Source organism: Ochotona curzoniae, unplaced genomic scaffold, assembly GCF_017591425.1.
Source record: "Ochotona curzoniae isolate NIBS_2020 unplaced genomic scaffold, NIBS_Ocur_1.0 contig_4502, whole genome shotgun sequence".
Classification (NCBI taxonomy): Eukaryota; Metazoa; Chordata; class Mammalia; order Lagomorpha; family Ochotonidae; genus Ochotona; species Ochotona curzoniae.
The window spans coordinates 864935-885379 of record NW_024466308.1 but is presented as its reverse complement, the minus strand read 5'-3'; the positions used below and the strand labels follow the sequence as shown (position 1 = coordinate 885379).

Below are 20445 nucleotides of genomic sequence, written 5' to 3'. Positions count from 1 at the left end.
GCTAAAGTCCCCACCTTGCATACACCAGGATCCCTGATTAACTCCTCAGCAGCCGGGGCTGGGCCAGGCTGGTGCCCGAAGCCCCGTCTGGGTCTCCTCCCGCCCCGTCCCCTGTGACACGGCAGGAGCCTGAGTCTGACACCTGCTTCCTCAGAGTGCGCATGTGCAGAGAGCTGGGTCTGCCGTGGAGAATCCAGCCCGGCCCCCTCCCGGGGACGTAGCGCCCCCAAGCCGCAGCTTAACCTGCAGCACCCCCTCTGCCACACGGTGAGCTGGCCTGCCCCGCCCCTCCCTGCTGGGGAACCTTGGCAATTCCTTCTGTTGGGCTGCAGGCCACACCCAGCTCTGCTGCGAACTGCTGTGTGACAGAAAGTAAATATTTGGTCTCTGGTTTTCCGGTGCTTCCTGGCGAGCAGCTTGGAAAACCCTTAGAAAGAGAGAAGTGTTGTGAATGCTAATGAGACGGCCTGGGACTGGGGTCACCCGTGTGGCCTCGGGCTAGGGGACTGGGTGCCCGAGAGACCATGGCAGGCAGTTGGCAAAGCGACTCAGAGGCCCTGGGTTCAGGACTTCTGATTGTGCTGCCGATTCTGGCTCCCTGCTCGGGCACACCCTGGGAGATGGCAGGTGACAGCTCAAGGACCGTGGGTCCCTGACCCCAAGGTGTGTGACCCGGATGGAGTTCTGGAGTTACTGACCTCAGCCTGGTCCAGCCCTGGCTGTTGAAATCATTAAAACAATGAATAACAATTGTTTGCATTGGAAACTCAGATATACGGAGAGGGGGAGAGACAGAGAGGAAGATCTTCTGTCTGCTGATTCACTCCCCAAGTGAGCGCAACGGCCAGAGCTGAGGCGGTGCCCGTACGGATGCACCCAGCCCAGATGCCCTCTCACCATGCTGTCAAGGCCTGCTGGAGTGATGGTGGTGGAGCCCGCGGAAGGCGAAGGGCGGCCGCTTGTGCCACGGTGCCCGTCCCCAGTGCCCTGCAGGGAGCTAGGCGGCAACAATGCTGACGCAGACGGACGCAGCTTGCGCTCCTTCTGCGTTGATGCCCCGGGCTCACGCAGCTGTGACCAGGGGAGAATGCCCCTGCAGCGATAGCCACGCCCAGCCCACAGCGCCCAGGCTCGGGTTACCTTGGCAACAGCCCCAGGTGCCCGAGATGGGCAGGAAGTGCAGGGAGGAAGAGGAGGAGCAGGTGCTGTGACCACCAGCCGCCAGCAGGGAGCTGAGTGCCCAGGAATTCAGTCACCTCTGGTGCCGAAGTGGGAGGTAGGTGGGCCAGGGCAGGCCGGGCAGGGCGAGCTGAGCCCACGTGCCTGGTGCCAGCCCTTAGGACGTTGGAGAAGGCCAGGCCACGGCAGGCTAGAGGAGAGAGGACCTGGGCAGAGGGAGGGGGGCTCGAAGCAGGTTACGTTCCAGCCAAGCAGCGAAGGCTGGTCTCACTTGCTTTTCTTCAAGATGTATTTATTGGAAAGGCAGTTACCGAGAACAATCCTCCATCTGCTGGTTCACTCCCCACGTGGCTGCCATGGCTGGAGCTGAGCCGATCCACAGCCAGGAGCCAGGAGCCTCTCCCGGGTCTCCCACGCGGGTGCAGGGTCCCCAGGCTGTGGGCCGTCCTCCACTGCTTTCCCAGGCCACAAGCAGGGAGCTGGGTGGGAAGTGGGGCAGCCGGGAGTCGAACCCTCACCTCTAGCAGATGCCAGTGCTTGGAGGCGGAAGATTAGTGAGTTTTGCTGTCATACCATCCCTTTGTCTATTTCAAGCTAAAATCATAATCAGATATCCAGAATAAAACCAAGGGCAGAGGAGGCCAAAGGGACAGGGGCTGACTATTTTTTTTTTTAAATTCTCCAACTCCCTTCCAAACGGAGTGAGTGCCACAGAGGAATTCTGAGAGAGACCAAAGGCGCAGCAGCGGTGGGCGGCCCCGCGCCGTCCCCTCCAGGGCTGGGCTCAGCCGAGCTTCATGAACAGCAGCAAGGCGGCCAGAGTGCCCGGCAGCTGCAACGAGAGGAGACACGGTGGCACCAGCGCTGGGCAGCCCCGGGTGGCATCAAACGGGCAGAGGTCTCCCAGCACGCGGCAGTGCTGGGGTTTTCCAGGCGGCTCTGCTCCCAAGTGGCTGCACCAGCCCGGGCCGAGCTGGGCTGGTCTGAAGCCAGGAGCCAGGAGCTTCCGGGCCTCCCGCACGGGTGCGGGGACCCAGAGCACTTGAGCTGTCTTTAGCTACTTTTCTCAGGCTTGGCGAGTGGAGCCGCAGGACCCCAGCTGCCGCCCAGGTGGAGAGAGCTGGTGCTGCCCGTGGTGCCCTGCGGGCCGAGCAGAGACCCGACGTGCGTCTCGCAGCCTTTGCACCACCTGCTCCCCACATCACCTCACACGGCTTTCCCGCCCCGCGCCTCCTCCCTCAGGAAGCCCTCCGTGCTTCCTCCCTCCCACATCAGCCTGTTTCCTCCCCAACCCCACCTTGAATGCCAGCTCCGGGATGGGTCTGCTCAGCCAGACCGGCTACGGCACACAGTAGGTGCTTTAACGCAGGGGCCAGATCTTACCTGCATCACGGCCGCCCCCAGCGAACCCCCGGACAGCACGGAGCTCTGCCTCTTGGTTATTTCCAAGAGCTTGGAGAAGCAGCCCTGAGGAGAGCAGCGAGAAACAGCCAGTCGGTGTGGGACTTACGACTGCCTCCACCAGGCAGGCCACCCGGCTTTCTCCCGGATTCCAAGAGGGGACACAGCAGCCACGAGGGCCTGGCCTTCCCCCGGCTCTATCCCAGCATCACTGCTGACCCCATCTCGTACCCCCACAGACAGCCCACTGAGGCCAGACCACCCCCACCCCGTGTGATCATCATGGCCGTGTGGCTTTCAAGGAACCCAACTGTACCTCCACATTCTCCTTCTATAAATGAGCCCAATGGGCTCTGCCCCCCAGATTCTCCCAAAGACACCAGGCATCTATGGGATGCGTGTGGCGATGGCTGTACGCCTTGCCAGCACCCTGCATCTTAGTTATTGCTGAGTGCTCTTTACATAGGAAGGACCCGCAGGCATGTGACACCTTGGCATGCATTCCCTCAGTCACGCTTCCCTATGGCCCTCTTGGGGGTGTTACCCCATTTTAGAGAGCGGGAGGCAAAAGCTCAGAGATGAGGAAGACAGATTTGGCGGGGCTGGGGAGCAGAGCAGACCTGCTGGCGGGCTCTGGAAGCTGAAGCCACACGGCCTTTTGCACGTAGGTAATTTTTAAATATATGCATATGTATGCATCAATTTGGCCACACAGTGCCTTAAGCCACCGCCTGCAAGGCCAGCATCCCGTATGGGCGTGGGTTCAAGTCCCGGCTGCTCCACTTCCCGGCCAGCTCTGTGCCCCTGTGGCAGTGCTGGCGTCACATGGTGGTTGACCTACGTGTGCCACAGGCCCCTGGGCTGTGCACGCTGCAGCACGAGTCCGTGGTCCCCAGTCTCGGGGGAGGGGATTTGTGCCGGAGCTGTGTCATGCTGACCGGGTCATTTCCCTTGCACGAGACTCAGTTTTGGCATCTGTGTAATGGGGCCAGAGAAAGCCTTCCCTGCCCGCTGTGTGGTTGCCCTGAGCTAACACTCTCTGTCCTGCGGGAGTCCGTGCTGCTCTCCTGGGGGCGCAGGCAGAGGGGAGGTCCCGGGCACACCCCAAGTACCCGTTGGTGGATGACGGCCGAGGACGCGTCGTGCCCGTCGCAGGCTGCGGTGCCCATGGACCGGCAGCAGCCCCTGGGGTAACTGTGGCCGGTGCTTGTCTCAAAGGCGGAGCCCACGAAGTCGGTGTGGTTATTCACCCCGCAGCACTGGAGCTGGGAGACGCCATGCGTGAGCAGACCCCGCCTGCGCACTCAGCCCCTCTGCCCGGGACCAGACTAGGGGAAGCTGCTAGGGACCCCCACATCCCACGTCACAGTGCCACAGTTCAGTCCCCGCTGCCCCACTTCCACCCAGCTCCCTGCCTGTGGCCTGGGAAAGCAGTGGAGGACGGCCCACAGCCTGGGGACCCTGCACCCCCGTGGGAGACCTGGAGGAGGCTCCTGGCTCCTGGCTTCAGATCAGCTCAGCTCTGCACACTGTGGCCACTTGGGGAGTGAACCAGAAGGTGGGAGATCTTCCTCTCTGTCTCTGTTTCTCTCTCTGAATCTGCCTTTCCAATGAAAATAAATCAACTAAATCAATTAAAGACGATGTTACAGAGAGACTCGGATATCCCATGTGCAACTTCACACCCTCAGTGACTACCTCGGCCCCAACCAGGCAGAAGCCAGCGGCTTCATCCGGGTCTCCCGTGTGGGTGCAGGGGGTCCCAAGCACTTGGGTCGTCCTCCACTGCTTTCTCAGACACTAGCAGGGAGCTGGGCCAGAAGAGGTGCAGCTGGGATTGAACCAGCGCCCACACGGGGTGCCGGCGCTGCAGAAGGGTGCTTAATGCACCGACCCATGTGCTGGCCCTGTGTCGGTGTTTCTCACCAGTTCAACAATGCGAGAGACCACGCTGGTCCCTGACCTCCATCCGGGTCTCCCACGTAATGGCAGGGACCTACGTCCTCGGCCCGTTGCTGAGTCCCAGGGGTGCGCGTCCTGAACCAGGGCCCTCCGATGATCACACGTCCACAGCTGGGCTCCCCGCCTTCCTGTCCCCGAACTGCCCAGGGGCCCCACCTTCTCCATCACCAGGTTCCACTCCGAGGAGTAGTCGTCCGGCTCATTGTAGCCTCGGTAATTCTTCTTCAGGGTCACCACGGTGTGCTCCAAGGTCAAGTCGCTAACCTGACGTGGGAGACCAGCAGTGAGACTGAAAGTGGGACCCGACGTGGAGCCGTGACTAACACCCGTACGGGAGGTACTGTCTGGGGCTCCCAGCAGGGATGTTGGCGGTCCATAAGCGTGTGGGCCAGCTGGCAAGCTGCCCTCTGGCGTCACCCCGTGCCCCACGATGCCCCTGGCTAACTGAAGGAGTGACACCATCCTTCCACCAACGCCCCCTCTGTCCGTCAGACATCATTCGCTCGCTGTTGTGCGACAAAGGGTGTCCCCCCAAATCTCTCCCAGCCCAGGGAGGTGAGCGCTTCCCTGCTCCCCGCCCCCATGCTCTGGGCGTCCCATTGGCCAAAGCTGGAGGGGGGAGGTGGTGCGTGCCCCCCTTGCACCTGTCTCCTGTGCCCCAAGCAGACGCCGAATGTGTGTCACCACGCTGTACGCTGGCATCGTTTTCCTGCTCATCTGACCCAGCTGTTCTGCTCCGGGCATCCCTGGGGGTCCCACCCTGAGCCCCCAGACCCTGGCTCCTTGTCTGCGCACGGATCCAACCCCTGAGTCTTTGTTCCCCCTGCCTCCTCATCCTGGCTCTCCTGGGGGACCCCCAAGCAATGGGAGAGGGGGACCCGAGTCCCTTGCCCCATTGCCTGCAGTAGCTTTGCTGCAGGTTTTGAGCAGGTGTGTGCCCAGCAAGGACTTTGCCCAGCGGCCCTGGAGGTCACCTTTCAGAGGGTCACTTTCTTGGGCAGAGATGCGCCCACCCCCTGCTTGCCTGGCGCCCTCTGCAGGTGCCCGGGGCCGCTTGTCCACTCTGCCACTTGCCTGAGCTTTGGTTCACAGCATTGCCTCTGCAAGCCACACCTCGTCCACGATGAATCTGTCATCTCTCTTTTTCTTTAAAGGCTTATTTACTTTTATTGGAAAGTCAGATATACAGAGAGGAGGAAAGACACAGAGGAAGATCTTCTATCCACTGGTTCACTCCCCAAGTGCCCGCAACGGCCAGAGCTGAGCCGATCCACAGCCAGGAGCCAGGAGCCTCTCCGGGGTTTCCCACGCGGGTGCAGGGTCCCCAGGCTGTGGGCCGTCCTCCACTGCTTTCCCAGGCCACAGGCAGGGAGCTGGGTGGGAATTGGAGCAGCGGGGACACGAACCTGCACCCCTATGAGATCCCAGCACATGCAAGGCGAGAACTTAAACTGCTAGGCTACCGCACCGGCCAAAGCTCTCTTCTCTTTCATGCACACATTCCCACATGCGCTTGACCTTGACCAGGTTAAGCCACCAGCTGTGGTGCTGGCATCACACGGGGCATGGCTCTGAGTCCTGGCTGCCCCACTTCCCATCCAGCTCCCTGCCTGCGGCCTGGGAAAGCAGTGAGGACGGCCCACAGCCTGGGAACCCTGCACCCGCGTGGGAGACCCGGAGGAGGCTCCTGGCTCCTGGCTGTGGATCGGCTCAGCTCTGGCAGTTTCGGCCACCTGGGGAGTGAACCATCCGATGGAAGATCTTCCTCTCTGACTGCGGTTCAGGTAAATAAACCGATCTTCAGATACAATCAGTCATGGCCCGCCTTTGCGGCCCGTCTCCCTCTTTGCACACCAGGGAAGACACTTCCTGGCGGCTCCCTGCCCACCCCCACGCAGGGCACAGCAGAGGCTGCCAGCTTTGGGTGCCATCCCGGAGCCATGGCTGGTCCCAGGGACCCTGGGGTCTTTCCAGCAGTCTGCAGGAGCGGGTGCCTGCTTGGCAGGGTTGGGGGAGGGTGCCTGTCTCTCTTTTGGTGAGTGAGACACACGCGCCTGACTCACCACGGGCAAGAGGGACAGGACCACGGCGGCGGCTGTGACCTCCATGACGATGACAATGGCCATGGACAGAAAGCCCTGGAAAACACGGGCAGGCAGGTGTGGGCAGAGGCCGTGGCTCCGGGGCAAGGGGCTGCCCTGCCTCCCCACAGCCCCACCGCGTGTCTCAGCTCTCAGGCCGTGCTGGGGCGGGGCTGGGGGTCTGGCCACGGTCGTGCCTGAGCGTCTGAGTCCTGGCTCCTGTTCCCAGCAGGTGCACACACCTGGTGGTGTCGGCTGCAGCACCTGGGCGCCCGCTGTGCACATGGAGAGCGGATGGAGCGCCTGGCTCCTGGCCCAGCCCTCGCAGATGCAGGCATTGAAGCAGCAGGTAGGAGAGCTCTCTCTGTCTTTCAAATACATTTAAATTTTTTTTAAAAAGCTTTACTTATTTTTATCGGAAAGTCAGACATACGGAGAGGAGGAGAAACAGAGAGGAAGATCTTCCATCCACTGATTCATTCCCCAAGTGGCCGCAGCAATCTGAAGCCAGGAGCCAGGAGCCTCTTCCAGGTCTCCCACGCGGGTGCAGGGTCCCCAGGCTGTGGGCCGTCCTCCACTGCTTTCCCAGGCCACAGGCAGGGAGCTGGGTGGGAAGTGGGGCAGCCGGAATTAGAACCGGCGCCACTATGGGATTCTGGTGTGTGCGAGGCGAGGACTCTAGCAGCTAGGCTATTGTGCCAGGCCCTCAAATACATTTCTTTTCTTCAGCTTCCCACTCCAGGAGCCTGTGCCACTTGGCCGCTGTTCCCCTCGCGGCCACCGGAGGGCAGCAGGGGGCCGGAGTCCAGGCCGGGCACCGACCCCGCCAAGCCTGGCCTTCCTAGGGCCTGGTGACATGGCGGCCTGAGGCAGGGACAAGGCGTCCTGCGCCTCAGCCACGGTGCAGTGCTGTCCGTGTGCGGTGGGCGTGAACGTGGACATTGCAGGCCCAGGATCGCGTCCGTAATCAAGGAATGAGGTCCTTAGGACAAGGGGGGTGGTGGGCGTGCAGGCGCAGTGCTGTGACGCGGCAGGCTGAGCCTCGGCCTGTGACACAGCACCCATGTGGACGCCGGTTCGAGTCCTGGTGCCCCACTTCCCATCCAGCTCCCTGCTCATGTGCCTAGGGACACAGCGGAGGGGTGAGCCAGTGCCTTGGGCCCCTGCATCAGCGTGGGAGGCCCCATGTGGGGGTTCTGGCTCCTGGCTTGGGTCTGGCCCCAGTCCCAGCCGTTGCGGCCACTTGGGGAATGAACCAGCAGATGGAAGATCTTTCGCTCTGCCTCGCTCTGTCCTTCGGCCTCTAAATATATATATACACATTTTTTCAATTAAAAAGCAAAAGGCAGTTTGCTCCCTGCTGCCAGCCAGACCCACCAGGGCCCGAGTGGGGAAGGATTTCTGTGAGATGGGACATGGTGGAGGAGCCGAGGGTTGTGGGTGCAGATCCAGCTCACAAGTAAGAGAGTGCCCCTGCTGTCCTTGGCGGCCCCGTGGCAGCTGGCCACGCTGAGCAGGGCCACGGTGCTGCCCAGCAGCAGGCACAGGTGGCCGACGTGTCGCAGGTGGGCCGAGGCCAGCCCGAGGACCCGGGTCAGGGTGGCCTCGCTGTGCTGGCTGTGGATGCCCAGGCCGAGGAGGAAGATGCCCGACACCTGTGACAAGGGGAGGTGGGAGGTCAGCAGGACACGCCGGGAAGAGGGAGGCGGAGGGGACAGGAGGGGACAGGAGGGGACAGGAGGGGACGAGGAGGGCAGCCCTGGCTGGAGGTGACCCAGCTCAGAGGTTGCCGTGGTAACGGGCTGACGAGAGGGAACCCTTGCAATTCATGCTTTTGTTATTTGAAAAGGACACAGATGAGGTTCCATGGCAATGGCCCAGTGGCTAAAATCCTCTCCTTGCGTGCACTGGGATCCCATACAGGTAGGTTCGAGTCCCGGCAGCCCCACTTCCCATCCAGCTCCCTGCCTGTGGCCTGGGAAAGCAGTGGAGGATGGCCCACAGCCTGGGGACCCTGCACCCGCGTGGGAGACCTGGGTGATGGAGTGCCCGGCTTTTGCAGCCAGCAGGTGGAAGGCCCCTCTGTGTGAGAGGAAAGGTCCTGGCCCCCCAGGACAGAGGAGGTCTGGGTGAGATTGCGTCTGCTCCCCAGGTTGGTGGCTTTCTTGGAACTTCCAGACAAGGAAAGCAAGAATTTCAGGGTACCCACTTCCAGGAACGTTTAACAGGGGGAAAAATTTTTTAAAAATCTAAAAGAGACACTTCCCCTACTTAGCTCGATTTCCTCCAAGATTTGACTTCAAGACCAACTTGGCCATCTGAGATCCTGGGTCAGCTCAGTTTCAAGCTGCCCCTCCCCCCTCCCTGCCACGGCCTCCCTACCACGGCCTCCCCTCTCCCTACCACGGCCTCCCCCTCCCCCACCACGGCCTCCTTACCACGGCCTCCCCTCTCCCTACCACGGCCTCCCCGCCTCCCTACCATGGCCTCCTTACCACGGCCTCCCTCCCACGGCCTCCCCCCTCCCTACCACGGCCTCCCCCTCCCTACCACGGCCTCCCCTCTCCCTACCACGGCCTCCCCCTCCCTCCCACGGCCTCCCCCTCCCTCCCACGGCCTCCCCCTCCCCACCACGCTGCGTCTCACAGCTCCCATCGCGCCCTGGCTCCCCACTCTGCCCTACATTGCGCATTTCCCGGGAGGCACAGCATGGATGAGCTGATTTCTGTCCTGGGTGGGGGTGGGGGATGCGGAAGGTATTAACACGCACCAGCACCAGGCCGCTGAGGCTTGAAGACAGCTTCTTCAGGCAGGAATACGGCCTGTGCGGCTCGGCCACGGCGGCCAGCCCGGCCTGCCCGGGGCCGTGAAGGTCAGCATCTTCCCGGGCCGTGGGGCTGTGGCTCCCCAGGATGGCTCGGGTCCCCTCGCAGGGGCCCCAAGGCTGCCTTGGTGTGTGCCCCTCTTTGTGGCTGTGGGAGCGCCTCCCCGAGCTGCCCAGCAGCAGGTGGGCTGCAGGGAGACCCTTTGTCACGTCACAGAGAGGGCTCTGACCCTCCCCCCCGGGAGGTACTTCCGGCATCGCTGTGGGCACAGGGCACACCCTGCCAGGCACTGGGATGTGGCATCCAGAACGTTTGTGTCCCCTAAGCATAGCACAGTAGGTCTGGTCAGAAAGCTGGGGTACAGGTGTACCCCAGAAAGCTGGCGGTGCGGCACCCCGGCTTGGGAAGTGGGCAGACTCTGTCGGACTGCCGGTTCGAGTCCTGGCTGCCTCACTTCCCGCCCAGCTCCCTGCCTGTGGCCTGGGAAAGCAGTGGAGGACGGCCCAAAGCCTAGGGACCCTGCACCCGCGGGGAGACCCAAGCTGCCGCTGTGCCATCACACGGATGTCGGCTGCACAGGCCACACTGCTGTCCGTCGCATGCAGAAACACACCGCGCTGTTCAGCCAGCAAACGATGTCAGAGGGGAAACGTGCCGGGGGGGACACACGGGCGTCCAGGGTGACGCTCCTGTGGGCGGGCCGCCGGCTCGGAGAAAGACAGGAAGCCTGCGGCCTGCCCTCCTGGCCTCCCTTTGTGAGCGTGTCCCGCATGGCCAGCTCGGCCTCAGGCTTCCTGCTTCCTGGCCCAGCTCCGCACGCAGCGGGGAGGGCAGCCCCAGCACACACCCCGCACTGGGGGTCCAGCGTCTTCCTGATGTTACTGCCACGTGGGCCCCATCGCAGCCCTGGATGGCCCCAGTGCCCACACCGCAGGCCCTCACACAGGTGTTTGGGCCTGGATGGGAGCCCGGGCCTCTAGGGACCCACTGTCTTCCCACAAGCAGCCTTGCCCCCAGCAGCCAATCTGCAGGTCTCTCATTTCTGCAGCGAGGGATTCACCAACTTCGGCATCCGCCGGGAGGGCTGGAGTCCCTGGAGTTCTGAGAAGGGCGGCTCTGGGGACTCCAACATCGCAGGATTTATTTTTTTTACTTAATTTATTTCTTATTGCAAAATCAGATATACAGAGAGCAGGAGAGACAGAGAAGAAGATCTTCCATCTCCTGGTTCACTCCCCAAGCGGCCGCAACGTTCAGAACTGAGCCAATCCGAAGCCAGGAGCCAGGAGCCTCTTCCGGGTCTCCCACGCGGGTGCAGGGTCCCAAGGTTTTGGGCCGTCCTCCACTGCTTTCCCAGGCCACAGGCAGGGAGCTGGATGGGAAGTGGGGCTGCCGGGATTAGAACCAGTGCCAATATGGGATCCCAGCGCGAGCAAGGTGAGGACTTGAGCTACAAGGCTACCGTTCTGGGCCCCACAGCAGTTAAAAATATATATGTTTCTTTGTATTTGAAAGGCAGACAGAATCTTCCATCCCCTGGTTCACTCCCCCAGTGCCCATACCCAGCGCTGCCACGAGGGGGCAGTGGGCGCCCAGGTCGGACCTCCCTCGGGTCCAATGGGTCTCAGAGAACCCAGCTTGGTGCGGATGGAGAAGGTTCCAGACCAGCACCCGGCTCAGCTTTGGCCAGCTGAATGAGCAAGGCTGCTGAGGGAGTGTCCTCCTGCAAGCACCGGCATCCCACCTGGGCGCCAGTTCGAGTCCCGGCAGCTCCACGTCCCACCCAGCTCCCTGCCCGTGGCCTGGGAAAGCAGTGGAGGACGGCCCACAGCCTGGGGACCCTGCACCCTGTGGGAGACCCGGGAGAGGCTCCTGGCTCCTGGCTCCTGGTCAGCTCAGCTCAGTCACTGTGGAAGATTCTGCGATGTTTCGCTCTCTCTCCTTCTCTGTCAATCTGCCTTGGTGATGAGCCGCACCTCGCGTCTCAAGCTGACCTTCACCTCGTCAGCAGCCCACGTGCCCAAGCCCACCCAGCGCCTGTGCCCCCAGCTCCTAGCTCCTGTCCCTTGGTGTGCCCACAGCAGCCGAGGGAGGCCAAAGTCCCTGCCCAGCCAGGGGCTCTGTTTATACAGCTGCCTGGATCGCGCTCCCCGCCCCGCTCCGCCCAGCCCCACCCAGTGAGTCAGGCCTTGATTTTCTTTTTTTATTGTTTTTTTTTTTTTTTTTTAAAGATTTTATTTTTATTATTTTGTTTATTGGAAAGGCGGATATACAGAGAGGAGAGACAGAGAGGAAGATCTTCCATCCGATGATTCCCTCCCCAAGTGAGCTCAACGGTCGATGCTATGCCGATCCGAAGCCAGGAGACTCTTCCGGGTCTCCCACGCGGGTGCAGGGTCCCAAAGCTTTGGGCCGTCCTCGGCTGCTTTCCCGGGCCACAGGCAGGGAGCTGGAAGGGAAGCGGGGCTGCTGGGATAGAACCGGCGCCCATATGGGATCCCGGGCGTGCTAGGCGAGGACCTTAACCACTTGCGCCACCGCGCCGGGCCAGGCCTTGATTTTCAGGTCTGGCAGGGCCCAGGAAGCCCCGGTGACAGCCATCTCCTCCGGCTGCCGGTGGCTGCAAGAGCAGAACGCTCCCAGATCCTCAGCCGGACACCGAGGCCCAGAGAGGCTGAGCCGCTAGCCTGGGGATGCACAGCGGGGTCTGGGTGGGGGGACGCACTGCACCCCGCTGTCAGTCCTCACGGGAAGTCCCACTGCCAGGACTGTCTGGCAGTGTGTGGGGAAGCCCTGCCAGGTGCAAGGGTGGCGTGAGGCGAGCGGGGCCCCCAGCGGAATTACACCCCCACAACGGGGTGAGGTGGGGCGGGGCGTGGCAAAGCACCACGGAGTCACTGGCTCGTCCTCCACCACATGTCCCCTCATGCACAGCAGGGACAGACTGGCTGGACCACTTGGGGCGGGGTCGCCTGCGTGGCTGGCACATGTCAGGCCGGGTGCCACCCCGTGGGTCGGATGCTACAGGAGGCCTAGAGGCGGGGGCTGGGACTCGCCCGCGGGCTCAGGGTCTCAGACTTTCGGACCTGACTGGGAGCCCCACGGCCACGATCAACCCGCGTAAGACCCAGAGACTGAGGGAAGACCGGAATGGGAACTTGGGGTCTCGGCTCTGTTGCTGGGGTCCAGCTTCCTTCAGGGGAGGTTCAAGTCCCTGACATGCCTGTCCAGCCTTGGGGGAGACACGGATGGGGTTCCTGGGCTCCTGGCTGCTGCCTGGTCCAGCTCCGGCTGCTGCAGGGAGGCAGGGGACCCAGCGGATGCAAGAGCACGGCCTTTTACATTAATTTTTAAAAATTATTCAATATAGGGCCCAGCACAGTAGCCTAGTGGCTAAAGTTGTCACCTTGCATGTACCAGGAACCCATATGAGCACAGGTTCTAATCCCGACAGCCCCACTTCCCACCCAGCTCCCTGCCTGTGGCCTGGGAAAGCAGTGGAGGACGGTCCACAGCCTTGGGATCCTGCACCCGCGTGTGGGAGACCCGGAAGAGGCTCCTGGCTCCTGGTCAGCTCAACTCTGCCCATTGCAGCCACTTGGGGATTGAACCAGAGGAAGGAAGATCTTTCTTTCTGTCTCTCTATGTAAATCTACCTTTCCAATTAAAAAAAAATCTCAAAAAGTATTTGAGATAACACTTATTTAGATGCAAAAAAATACCAGGTAAGGATGTATTTTCCGTGAATATTCTTTTATTTGTTTCCCACCTGTGCTGTTCGGTGTTGGCAGGTGGTGCGGGCGCCTCCCCGGGAGTCGGGGACCCCACTCTTGCACAGTGCTCCCCCAAACTCACCCAAAACCTCAGGGCTGCTCGCTGGGCTGGGAGACGCTGGTCAGTGGGGACGCTGCTGGTCCCAGACGGCCACGCCCACAACCAGCCAGGCCCCGCCCCGTCTGCCTCGGCCACGCCCCCGGAGCGCCCCGGCCCCGCCCCGCCCTGCGGCAGGGCCCACGCGTGGCCACGCCCACTCCGCAGTCCCGACCACGCCCCATCTTCGCCGGCCACGCCCCACCTTTGCAGCTTCGCTCTTTCCCAGGCTTGCCTTCTTCCGGCCCCGCCCTCCCGGCCCCGCCCTCCCGGCCCCGGCCCCGCCCCATCCAGGCCCCGCCCCCGGCCCAGGCCCCGCCCTCCCGCCCTGACCGGCCTCCCGGCGTCCGAGCGCGGCGGTGACTGAGGGACCCGGGCGTCATGGCGGCCTCCGAGCGCCGCGCCTTCGCACACAAGATCAACAGGTAGGTGGGGGCCCGACTGCAGCCCGCGCCCCCCACCTGGCCCGGCCCCGCCCCGCCGAGGGCCCGCCCCTGGCCCGCCGAGGGTGTGGGGGTCCCCCGCACCCCAAGTCCCTTCCCTGAGGGAGCCGGGTGCGGCGAAGTGTCCGGGGATGGGGGAACCCGGTGCCGTCTGCACCCCCTTGTCCAGCTCCTGGACGCTGGAATCCCGGCCCGGGGTGGGGTGTCCTGTGATGGCGGGGTGCTGGATGCCGTCTGTACCCCCACACCAGCTCCTGGACCCCTGACCCGGGGTGGGGTGTCCCGGGATGGTGGGGTACCGGGTGCCGTCTGCACCCCCTGTCCAACTCCTGGACCCCTGACCCGGGGTGGGGTGTCCCGGGATGGTGGGTACCCAGTGCTGTCTGTACCCCCACTTCAGCTCCTGGACCCTTCGCCTGGTGTGGGGTCGAATGGGGTGGGGTGTCCCGGGATGGTGGGTACCCAGTGCCATCTGCACCCCCACTTCAGCTCCTGGACCCCTGGAATCCCGGCCTGGAGTGGGGTGTCCTGGGATGGTGGGTACCCAGTGCCATCTGCACCCCACTTCAGCTCCTGGACCCCTGGAATCCCGGCCTGGGGTGGGGTGTCTTGGGATGGTGGAGTACCAGGTACCATCTGCACCCTCTGTCCAGCTCCTGGACCCTGGTGTCCCCACGCCCCGAGGAGCCCGAGGGTGGGTGGGTTCTAGGCTCGGGGAGGGAGTCTGGGGGTGCACCTGGCTCCTTCGGGAAACTTCCATGCCTTGCCTCTTCTAGGCTGCAGTGCCCAGCTGCTGTCTGGTGCTGGGGGGTTGAGGCAGGGGACAGCTGTGGCCAGCACCCACCCCCCACCTCCTGACTCTCCCAGCACGGGCTGCAGGATGATTGAATAGATGGAGTGGGGGCTGGGTCCCGGGACCAGCTGGTGGGCCGACTGGGGGCAGGGGGAGCGGCTGGGCGAGTCATTACGGCTGGAGGAGAGATCGCGCCTGGGCCGGGCTCCTGGGAGTATTGTGGGGTCCCTTGTCTGCGTAGCGGGGTGGGGTCACTTCCTCACAGTGCCAAGGTGACGGGCATATGGCCTCTGTGTGTGTGTGTGTTGGGGGGCAGGGGGTGCAGGCCCTGCTCTGGGAGACGCGCGGAGATGGGCTCCGTGGAGGGCCAGCCAGCGGGGATGGGCGGAGAGGGGGCAGGGAGGGAGGGAGTGAAGGATGTTTGGGGACAGAGAATTGGTGCATGGGGCAGAGCAGGAGGCAGGAAGTGGGGGGAGAGAGAGCGAGAGAGGGGGAGAGAGGACCTTAGCATGGCCCGGGAATGTGGGATGGGAAGCCGGCAGGGCTGTGGGGGCAGAGCGGGGCCGTGGCCCCAGGGGAGGCAGGAAGGCCAGGCGGTTGTCACGCTTTCCGTGGTCCTGTTTCTGTTCGTCTCTAAGCCTGGGGATGTGTCTGTTGGTAGTTGTGTTTATTTATTTCAAAGGCGCGGAGAGAGGATGGCCTGGTTCTCCTTCCAAATGCCCACCATGTGTGGGACTGGGCAGCTGCCCAAGCAGGGGGCAGGAGCTGCGTGCGGGTCACCCCCTGGGCGCAGGGGTGCGGGCCTGGAGCCGTCGCCTGCTGCGTCCCCAGGGTGTGAGCAGTTGCACCGGGCTCGCTCCGGCGAGTGTCCAGCTGAGCCCGCTCTCTGCCTGCTGTTGTGGCTTTGTTGTCCCCATCACTACGTCGCGTAGTTGAGGACACTCGGGCAGGAGGGTTCTTGGGGTGGCCGTGGAGGGTATAACCAGGGTCCGAGCTGAGAGCTCCATCCGGGTGCCAGTGGCCTGATTGCCCCTGGTCCATGAGCAGGGCAGCTGGGCCCAAGTGGCCACAGAGGCCAGAGCTGAGCCGATCTGAAGCCAGGAGCCAGGAGCCTCCTCCCGGTCTCCCACGCGGGTGCAGGGTCCCAAGGCTGTGGGCCGTCCTCTGCTGCCTTCCCAGGCCACAGGCAGGGAGCTGGATGAGAAGTGGAGCTGCTGGGATTAGAACCAGTGCCGCTATGGGATGCTAGCGCATGCCAGGTGCAGACTTTAGCCACTAGGCTACCATACCAGGCCCTAAACATTTTTTTTTTTCTTGCCTTTCCGCCGTCTGTGGGAGCACTCAGCGCCTGCGACTTCAGCTCTTGTTTTTCTTGTCTTCCTTCCCTCTGGGGACAGACCTCGCCTTATCAGGCCGCGGGGGATGGAGTCCTCCAAGATCCTGGCGCTGCCACCCACCGCGGGCTTTCCCCTCGAAGCTCCGCCCCCCGCGCATCACGCGGGGCTGTCACCTTATCTCCTTGGGAGGATTATGGCCACGGTAGCCCAGCCCACGAAATCCCCTCCTGGGGAAAGCCGCCCAGTGTGTGGGGTCACTGCCTGCTGCCTGCTCAGGGCACACATGCAGAGGGGCCTGAAACAGAAGTGGAACCCCCAGGACTCAGGCCGGCCTCTCTGACCTGCGGTACCGTGCACAGGGGCAGCTCCACCTGCGCCTGACCGTGCCGCCTCCCCTTCCACCACGTCCCGCTTCTCCATTTTTACAAAGCCCAGAGTGGGGGCTCCCTGCACCCAAAGATGCATAGCCTTGCCTCTTTATTTAACATTTATTTTATCTTTTTTTTTTTTATTGGAAAGTCAGATTATACAGAGAGGAGGAGGAGAGACAGAGGAAGATCTTCCATCTGCTGGTTCTCTCCCCACGTGGCTGCAATGGGCAGAGCTGAGCTGATCCAAAGCCAGGAGCTTCTTCCGGGTCTCCCACGCGGGTGCAGGGTCCCAAGGCTGTGGGCCATCCTCCACTGCCTCCCCAGGCCACAGGCAGGGAGCTGGGTGGAAAGTGGAGCAGCCGGGATTAGAACCAGTGCCTGGATCGGATCCCTGTGCGTGCATGGCGAGGACTTCAGCTGTGCTGGGCCCACATCCTCACCTCTTTCAAGGCTGCCATGGGAGCTGAACTTGATGGCTAGAATGGGTTGGGGTGCAGGGGGAGGCACAGAAGGGGTCTCCATGCAGCCTCCACTTTCCTGAGCTCTGCCCACTGTGCCAGCCTCTTGCACACGGCGGTCTTGATCTTGATTCAGACTTGCCAGCAACGTGCAGGTAGGGAATGTTAACCGAGTACTCGAGGCTGGACCCTCCTCCTGGGGGAGAGCTGCAGATGTGGGACCCTGAGGCAGGGGTGCGGCACTGGTCCCCAGAGGATGGGGAGGCAGAGGCCATGGTCCAACGGCCTCCGTCCGTCCCTCTGCCCCCCAGGGCGGGCATTGGAGCTGGCCTCATGTGTCCCTCGGGTATGGCCAGCAGAAGGGCACGAGACAGTGGCGGGGAACTCCCGCAGCCCGGCCCAGGGAAGCGGGCGTAGGCCACCCAAGGTCTGTGACTCCCTGACTCCTGCCGGGGCTTGCTGGAGGCTGCAGCCCCATCTTGCCTGGTGGGAGTCCTGAACCCCCCACACACCCCAAACCTCCATCTTCTCCCTGTCGTCCCAGGACGGTGGCCGCGGAAGTTCGGAAGCAGGTGTCCCGGGAACATAGTGGCTCCCCGCATGCCAGCAGGCGCAGCAGCACCGCCCTGGGGGTGAGGATTGGGGTGCTGCACCCCCTTCTCCCTGTACCCCACCCTCCAGGCTCTGTGTCACCTGGCCCCTCTGGGAAACAGCCAGGCGTGGCGAGGAGTTGGGGTGGGGGAAGGCGTGCGGGTGGGCAGGCAGCCCTGGTGTGTGTGGGGCGGTGGCTGAGGCAGGCAGGCAGGTGGGGGAAGACTCCAGCCTGGACCACCCAGCTGGAGCTGGGAGCGACTTCCTGGAGGCCAGGGGTGGGGTTGGCCTTGGCCATTCCTCCCAGCTTGCCGTTTCCTGTCCCTGCCCAGCAGCCCCACGCTGGGAGTTCCTTCCTGGAGACCACAGAGGGCCGAGCCGGTGGGGGTGGGGTGGGATGGGAGAGTGGCCAGGCTGTGATTCCTGCTGGCCCCTGTCCCCGCCTCCCGGCTCCAGCGCCCTCCATGGCTCCCACCCCTACCCTCATTGCGGCGGGGGCCGGGGCGAGGACCCCACTCCCCACCCAGTCACCCACAGTTCCCTGCACGTGCCCCAGGTGCCCTTGACGGAGGTTGTCGAGCCCTTGGACTTCGAAGAGATGGTGAGCCGGCCACTGGCCTCTGAGCCCGGGCCCCTCCGAGACCTGCTGGAGTTCCCTGCGGACGACCTGGAGCTGCTGTTACAGCCCCGGGAGAGTCGGACCACCGAGCCTGGCATCCCAGAAGATGGGTGTGTCGGCTCTGGCCACGCCTCCCGCCCCAAATCCGACAGTTCAAGCCCTGGGTCGGGCTGTGTGAATGGGCCACCCTCCCTGAGCCTCCCCTAGCGCCCTCTGGCACCACTGAGCCTGCCCCTTCCTTGCCCGACAGGAAACTGGACCGGCAGGTTCAGGCTGCCGTGGACATGTACGCCCAGGACTGGGTCATCGTGCACAGAAGGTCAGTCGGTGGGCTTCCAGCTGCTCCTGCTGGTCCTCCCGCCGCTGCCCGCCTGCTGGACCTGGGTGCAGGGGAGCGGGTGGGGGCGGCCAGCGCCTGCCCAGCTGCCCCGTCCTTCCTCCAGCTACCAGCGGCTGAGCGCGGCCTACAGCCCCATCACCACCGAGTCGCAGCGGGAGCGGCAGAAGGGCCTGAGCCGGCAGGTCTTCGAGCAGGACATTTGCGGAGACGAGAAAGGCGGCCCCGAGGACGCGGTGAGCGAACCCCTCGCCAGGGGACTGGGGGCGTCACAAGGGGTGTCACGGCTCTGTGTGTGTGTTGAGGGGAGCAACCCTGGCTTTCATTCCCCTGTGATGGAGAACTAATCTGAACCCCAAAAGAACTGCAGGGAGCAATGCGTTACAGTCAGAGGCACGTAAGATATAGAGAGCAAAGAGAAACATCTTCCGTGCGCTGGTTCACTCCCCAGATGGCCTCAGCGTGTTCAAGGCAAGGACTTTAGCCACTAGGCTATCGCACGTGGCCCAACTGTTTTATTTCTTTGAAAGACAAAGCCATGCCATCCACAGACTCAGTCCCCAAGTGCCCACAGCAGCCAGGGTTGTACCATGCAGATCAGAAGGTGGGACTCGGTCTGGGTCTCCCAGGCGGGTAGCAGGGACCCTGAGACCTGAGATTGGAGAGACCTGGGGTCCCAGAGCTGAGTTGGGGTTGGTCAGGAGCAGGGCCTTGGTCCATGGACCAATTCTCGCTTTCCCTAACAACAGTGTACACAGTCCCAGGGAAGGATCTCATTGGTCCAGACCCAAGGGTGTGTTGAGGCTTGAGCCAATCGTGAAGCTGGCAGATAGCCTGACAAGGATCTGATTGGCCCGGGAAGGATCTGATTGGCCTGACAAGGATCTGATTGGTCCAGGAAGGATCTGATTGGTCCAGGAGGGATCTGATTGGTCCAGGAGGGATCTGATTGGTCCAGGAAGGATCTGATTGGTCCAGGAAGGATCTGATTGGCCTGGGAAGGATCTGATTGGTCCAGGAGGGATCTGATTGGTCCAGGAGGGATCTGGTTGGCCCGGGAAGGATCTGATTGGTCCAGGAGGGATCTGATTGGTCCAGGAAGGATCTGATTGGCCTGACAAGGATCTGGTTGGCCCGGGAAGGATCTGATTGGCCCGGGAAGGATCTGATTGGTCCAGGAGGGATCTGATTGGTCCAGGAGGGGTCTGATTGGCCCGGGGAGGATCTGATTGCCCTGACAAGGATCTGATTGGTCCAGGAAGGATCTGATTGGCCCAGGAGGGATCTGGTTGGCCCAGGAGGGATCTGATTGGTCCAGGAAGGATCTGATTGGCCCAGGAGGGATCTGGTTGGCCCGGGAAGGATGTGATTGGTCCAGGAAGGATCAGCTGAGGCTCCAAGTGGCTGGGGGGAGGGAGTGAGAGGAACTTCCTCCACCATGTCACTGCTGTGGCACGCAGGCTCCTGGGGATGGAAGTTTGTGGAAAATGTGCCAGCAAAACGAGCGGGGTCTTGTGTACACAGCTGGCACTCAGCGCTGGCACTCTCCACCAGCAGGACGACTCCCGGCGCTGTTCCGGTTCCCTGGAAGACGCCCCTTGTGGCAGCGGGGCCTCCGGCATCTTCGACCTCAGGAACCTGGAGGCCGACTCCCTGCTGCCCTCGCTGCTGGAGCGGGAGGCCCCGGAGGAGGTGGACCGGCGCAATGAGGCCCTGCGGCGGCAGCACCGGCCCCCGGCCCTGCTCACCCTCTACCCAGCGCCCGACGAGGTGGGTGCCTCTGCGGGCACCAATGCCCTGATGGCACGCTGCCTGTATACCCCAGCACCCCCGGGCTTACCGAGTGCCTTCCGTTGTAGTTCCCCGTTTAATCACCGGAAGTGCTTGCATCCAGTTGGCACCTGGTGTACAGTCCATCTTTTCTGTTTTAAAGATTTATTCTTGATGAAAGGGCAGATGAAATTTACAGAGAAAAGCAGAGACAGAGAGGAAGATCTTCCACCTGCTGGTTCACTCCCCAAGTGCCCACAAGGGCTGGAGCTGAGCCCATCCGAAGCCAGGAGCCAGGAGCCTCTTCCGGGTCTCCCACACGGGTGCAGGGTCCCCAGGCTGTGGGCCGTCCTCCACTGCTTTCCCAGGCCACAGGCAGGGAGCTGGATGGGAAGCGGGGCCGCTGGG

At 62.7% G+C, this 20445-nt stretch overlaps 2 protein-coding genes across 3 annotated transcripts in view; one reads left to right on the top strand and one right to left on the bottom strand.

Annotated features, from left to right (window-relative positions):
- Positions 1-1963: 1963 nt before the first annotated feature.
- Positions 1964-9705, bottom strand: TSPAN16 (tetraspanin 16). Its single transcript, XM_040986229.1, has 7 exons — positions 9394-9705; positions 8081-8278; positions 6606-6680; positions 4699-4806; positions 3693-3845; positions 2563-2646; positions 1964-2011 (listed from the first exon to the last, which is right to left on the bottom strand). The coding sequence occupies exons 1-7, from the start codon at positions 9703-9705 to the stop codon at positions 1964-1966; spliced, it is 978 nt and encodes a 325-aa protein (XP_040842163.1).
- A 3994-nt stretch (positions 9706-13699) lies between these two features.
- The window catches only part of DOCK6 (dedicator of cytokinesis 6), a 32606-nt gene continuing 25860 nt past the window's right edge, over positions 13700-20445 (top strand). For both annotated transcript variants that reach the window (XM_040986337.1, XM_040986336.1), the window contains exons 1-6: positions 13700-13743; positions 17265-17352; positions 17868-18040; positions 18181-18249; positions 18374-18503; positions 19825-20037. In XM_040986337.1, the coding sequence (XP_040842271.1) occupies positions 13700-13743; positions 17265-17352; positions 17868-18040; positions 18181-18249; positions 18374-18503; positions 19825-20037 (717 nt within the window). The remainder of the gene's footprint in view (positions 13744-17264; positions 17353-17867; positions 18041-18180; positions 18250-18373; positions 18504-19824; positions 20038-20445) is intronic.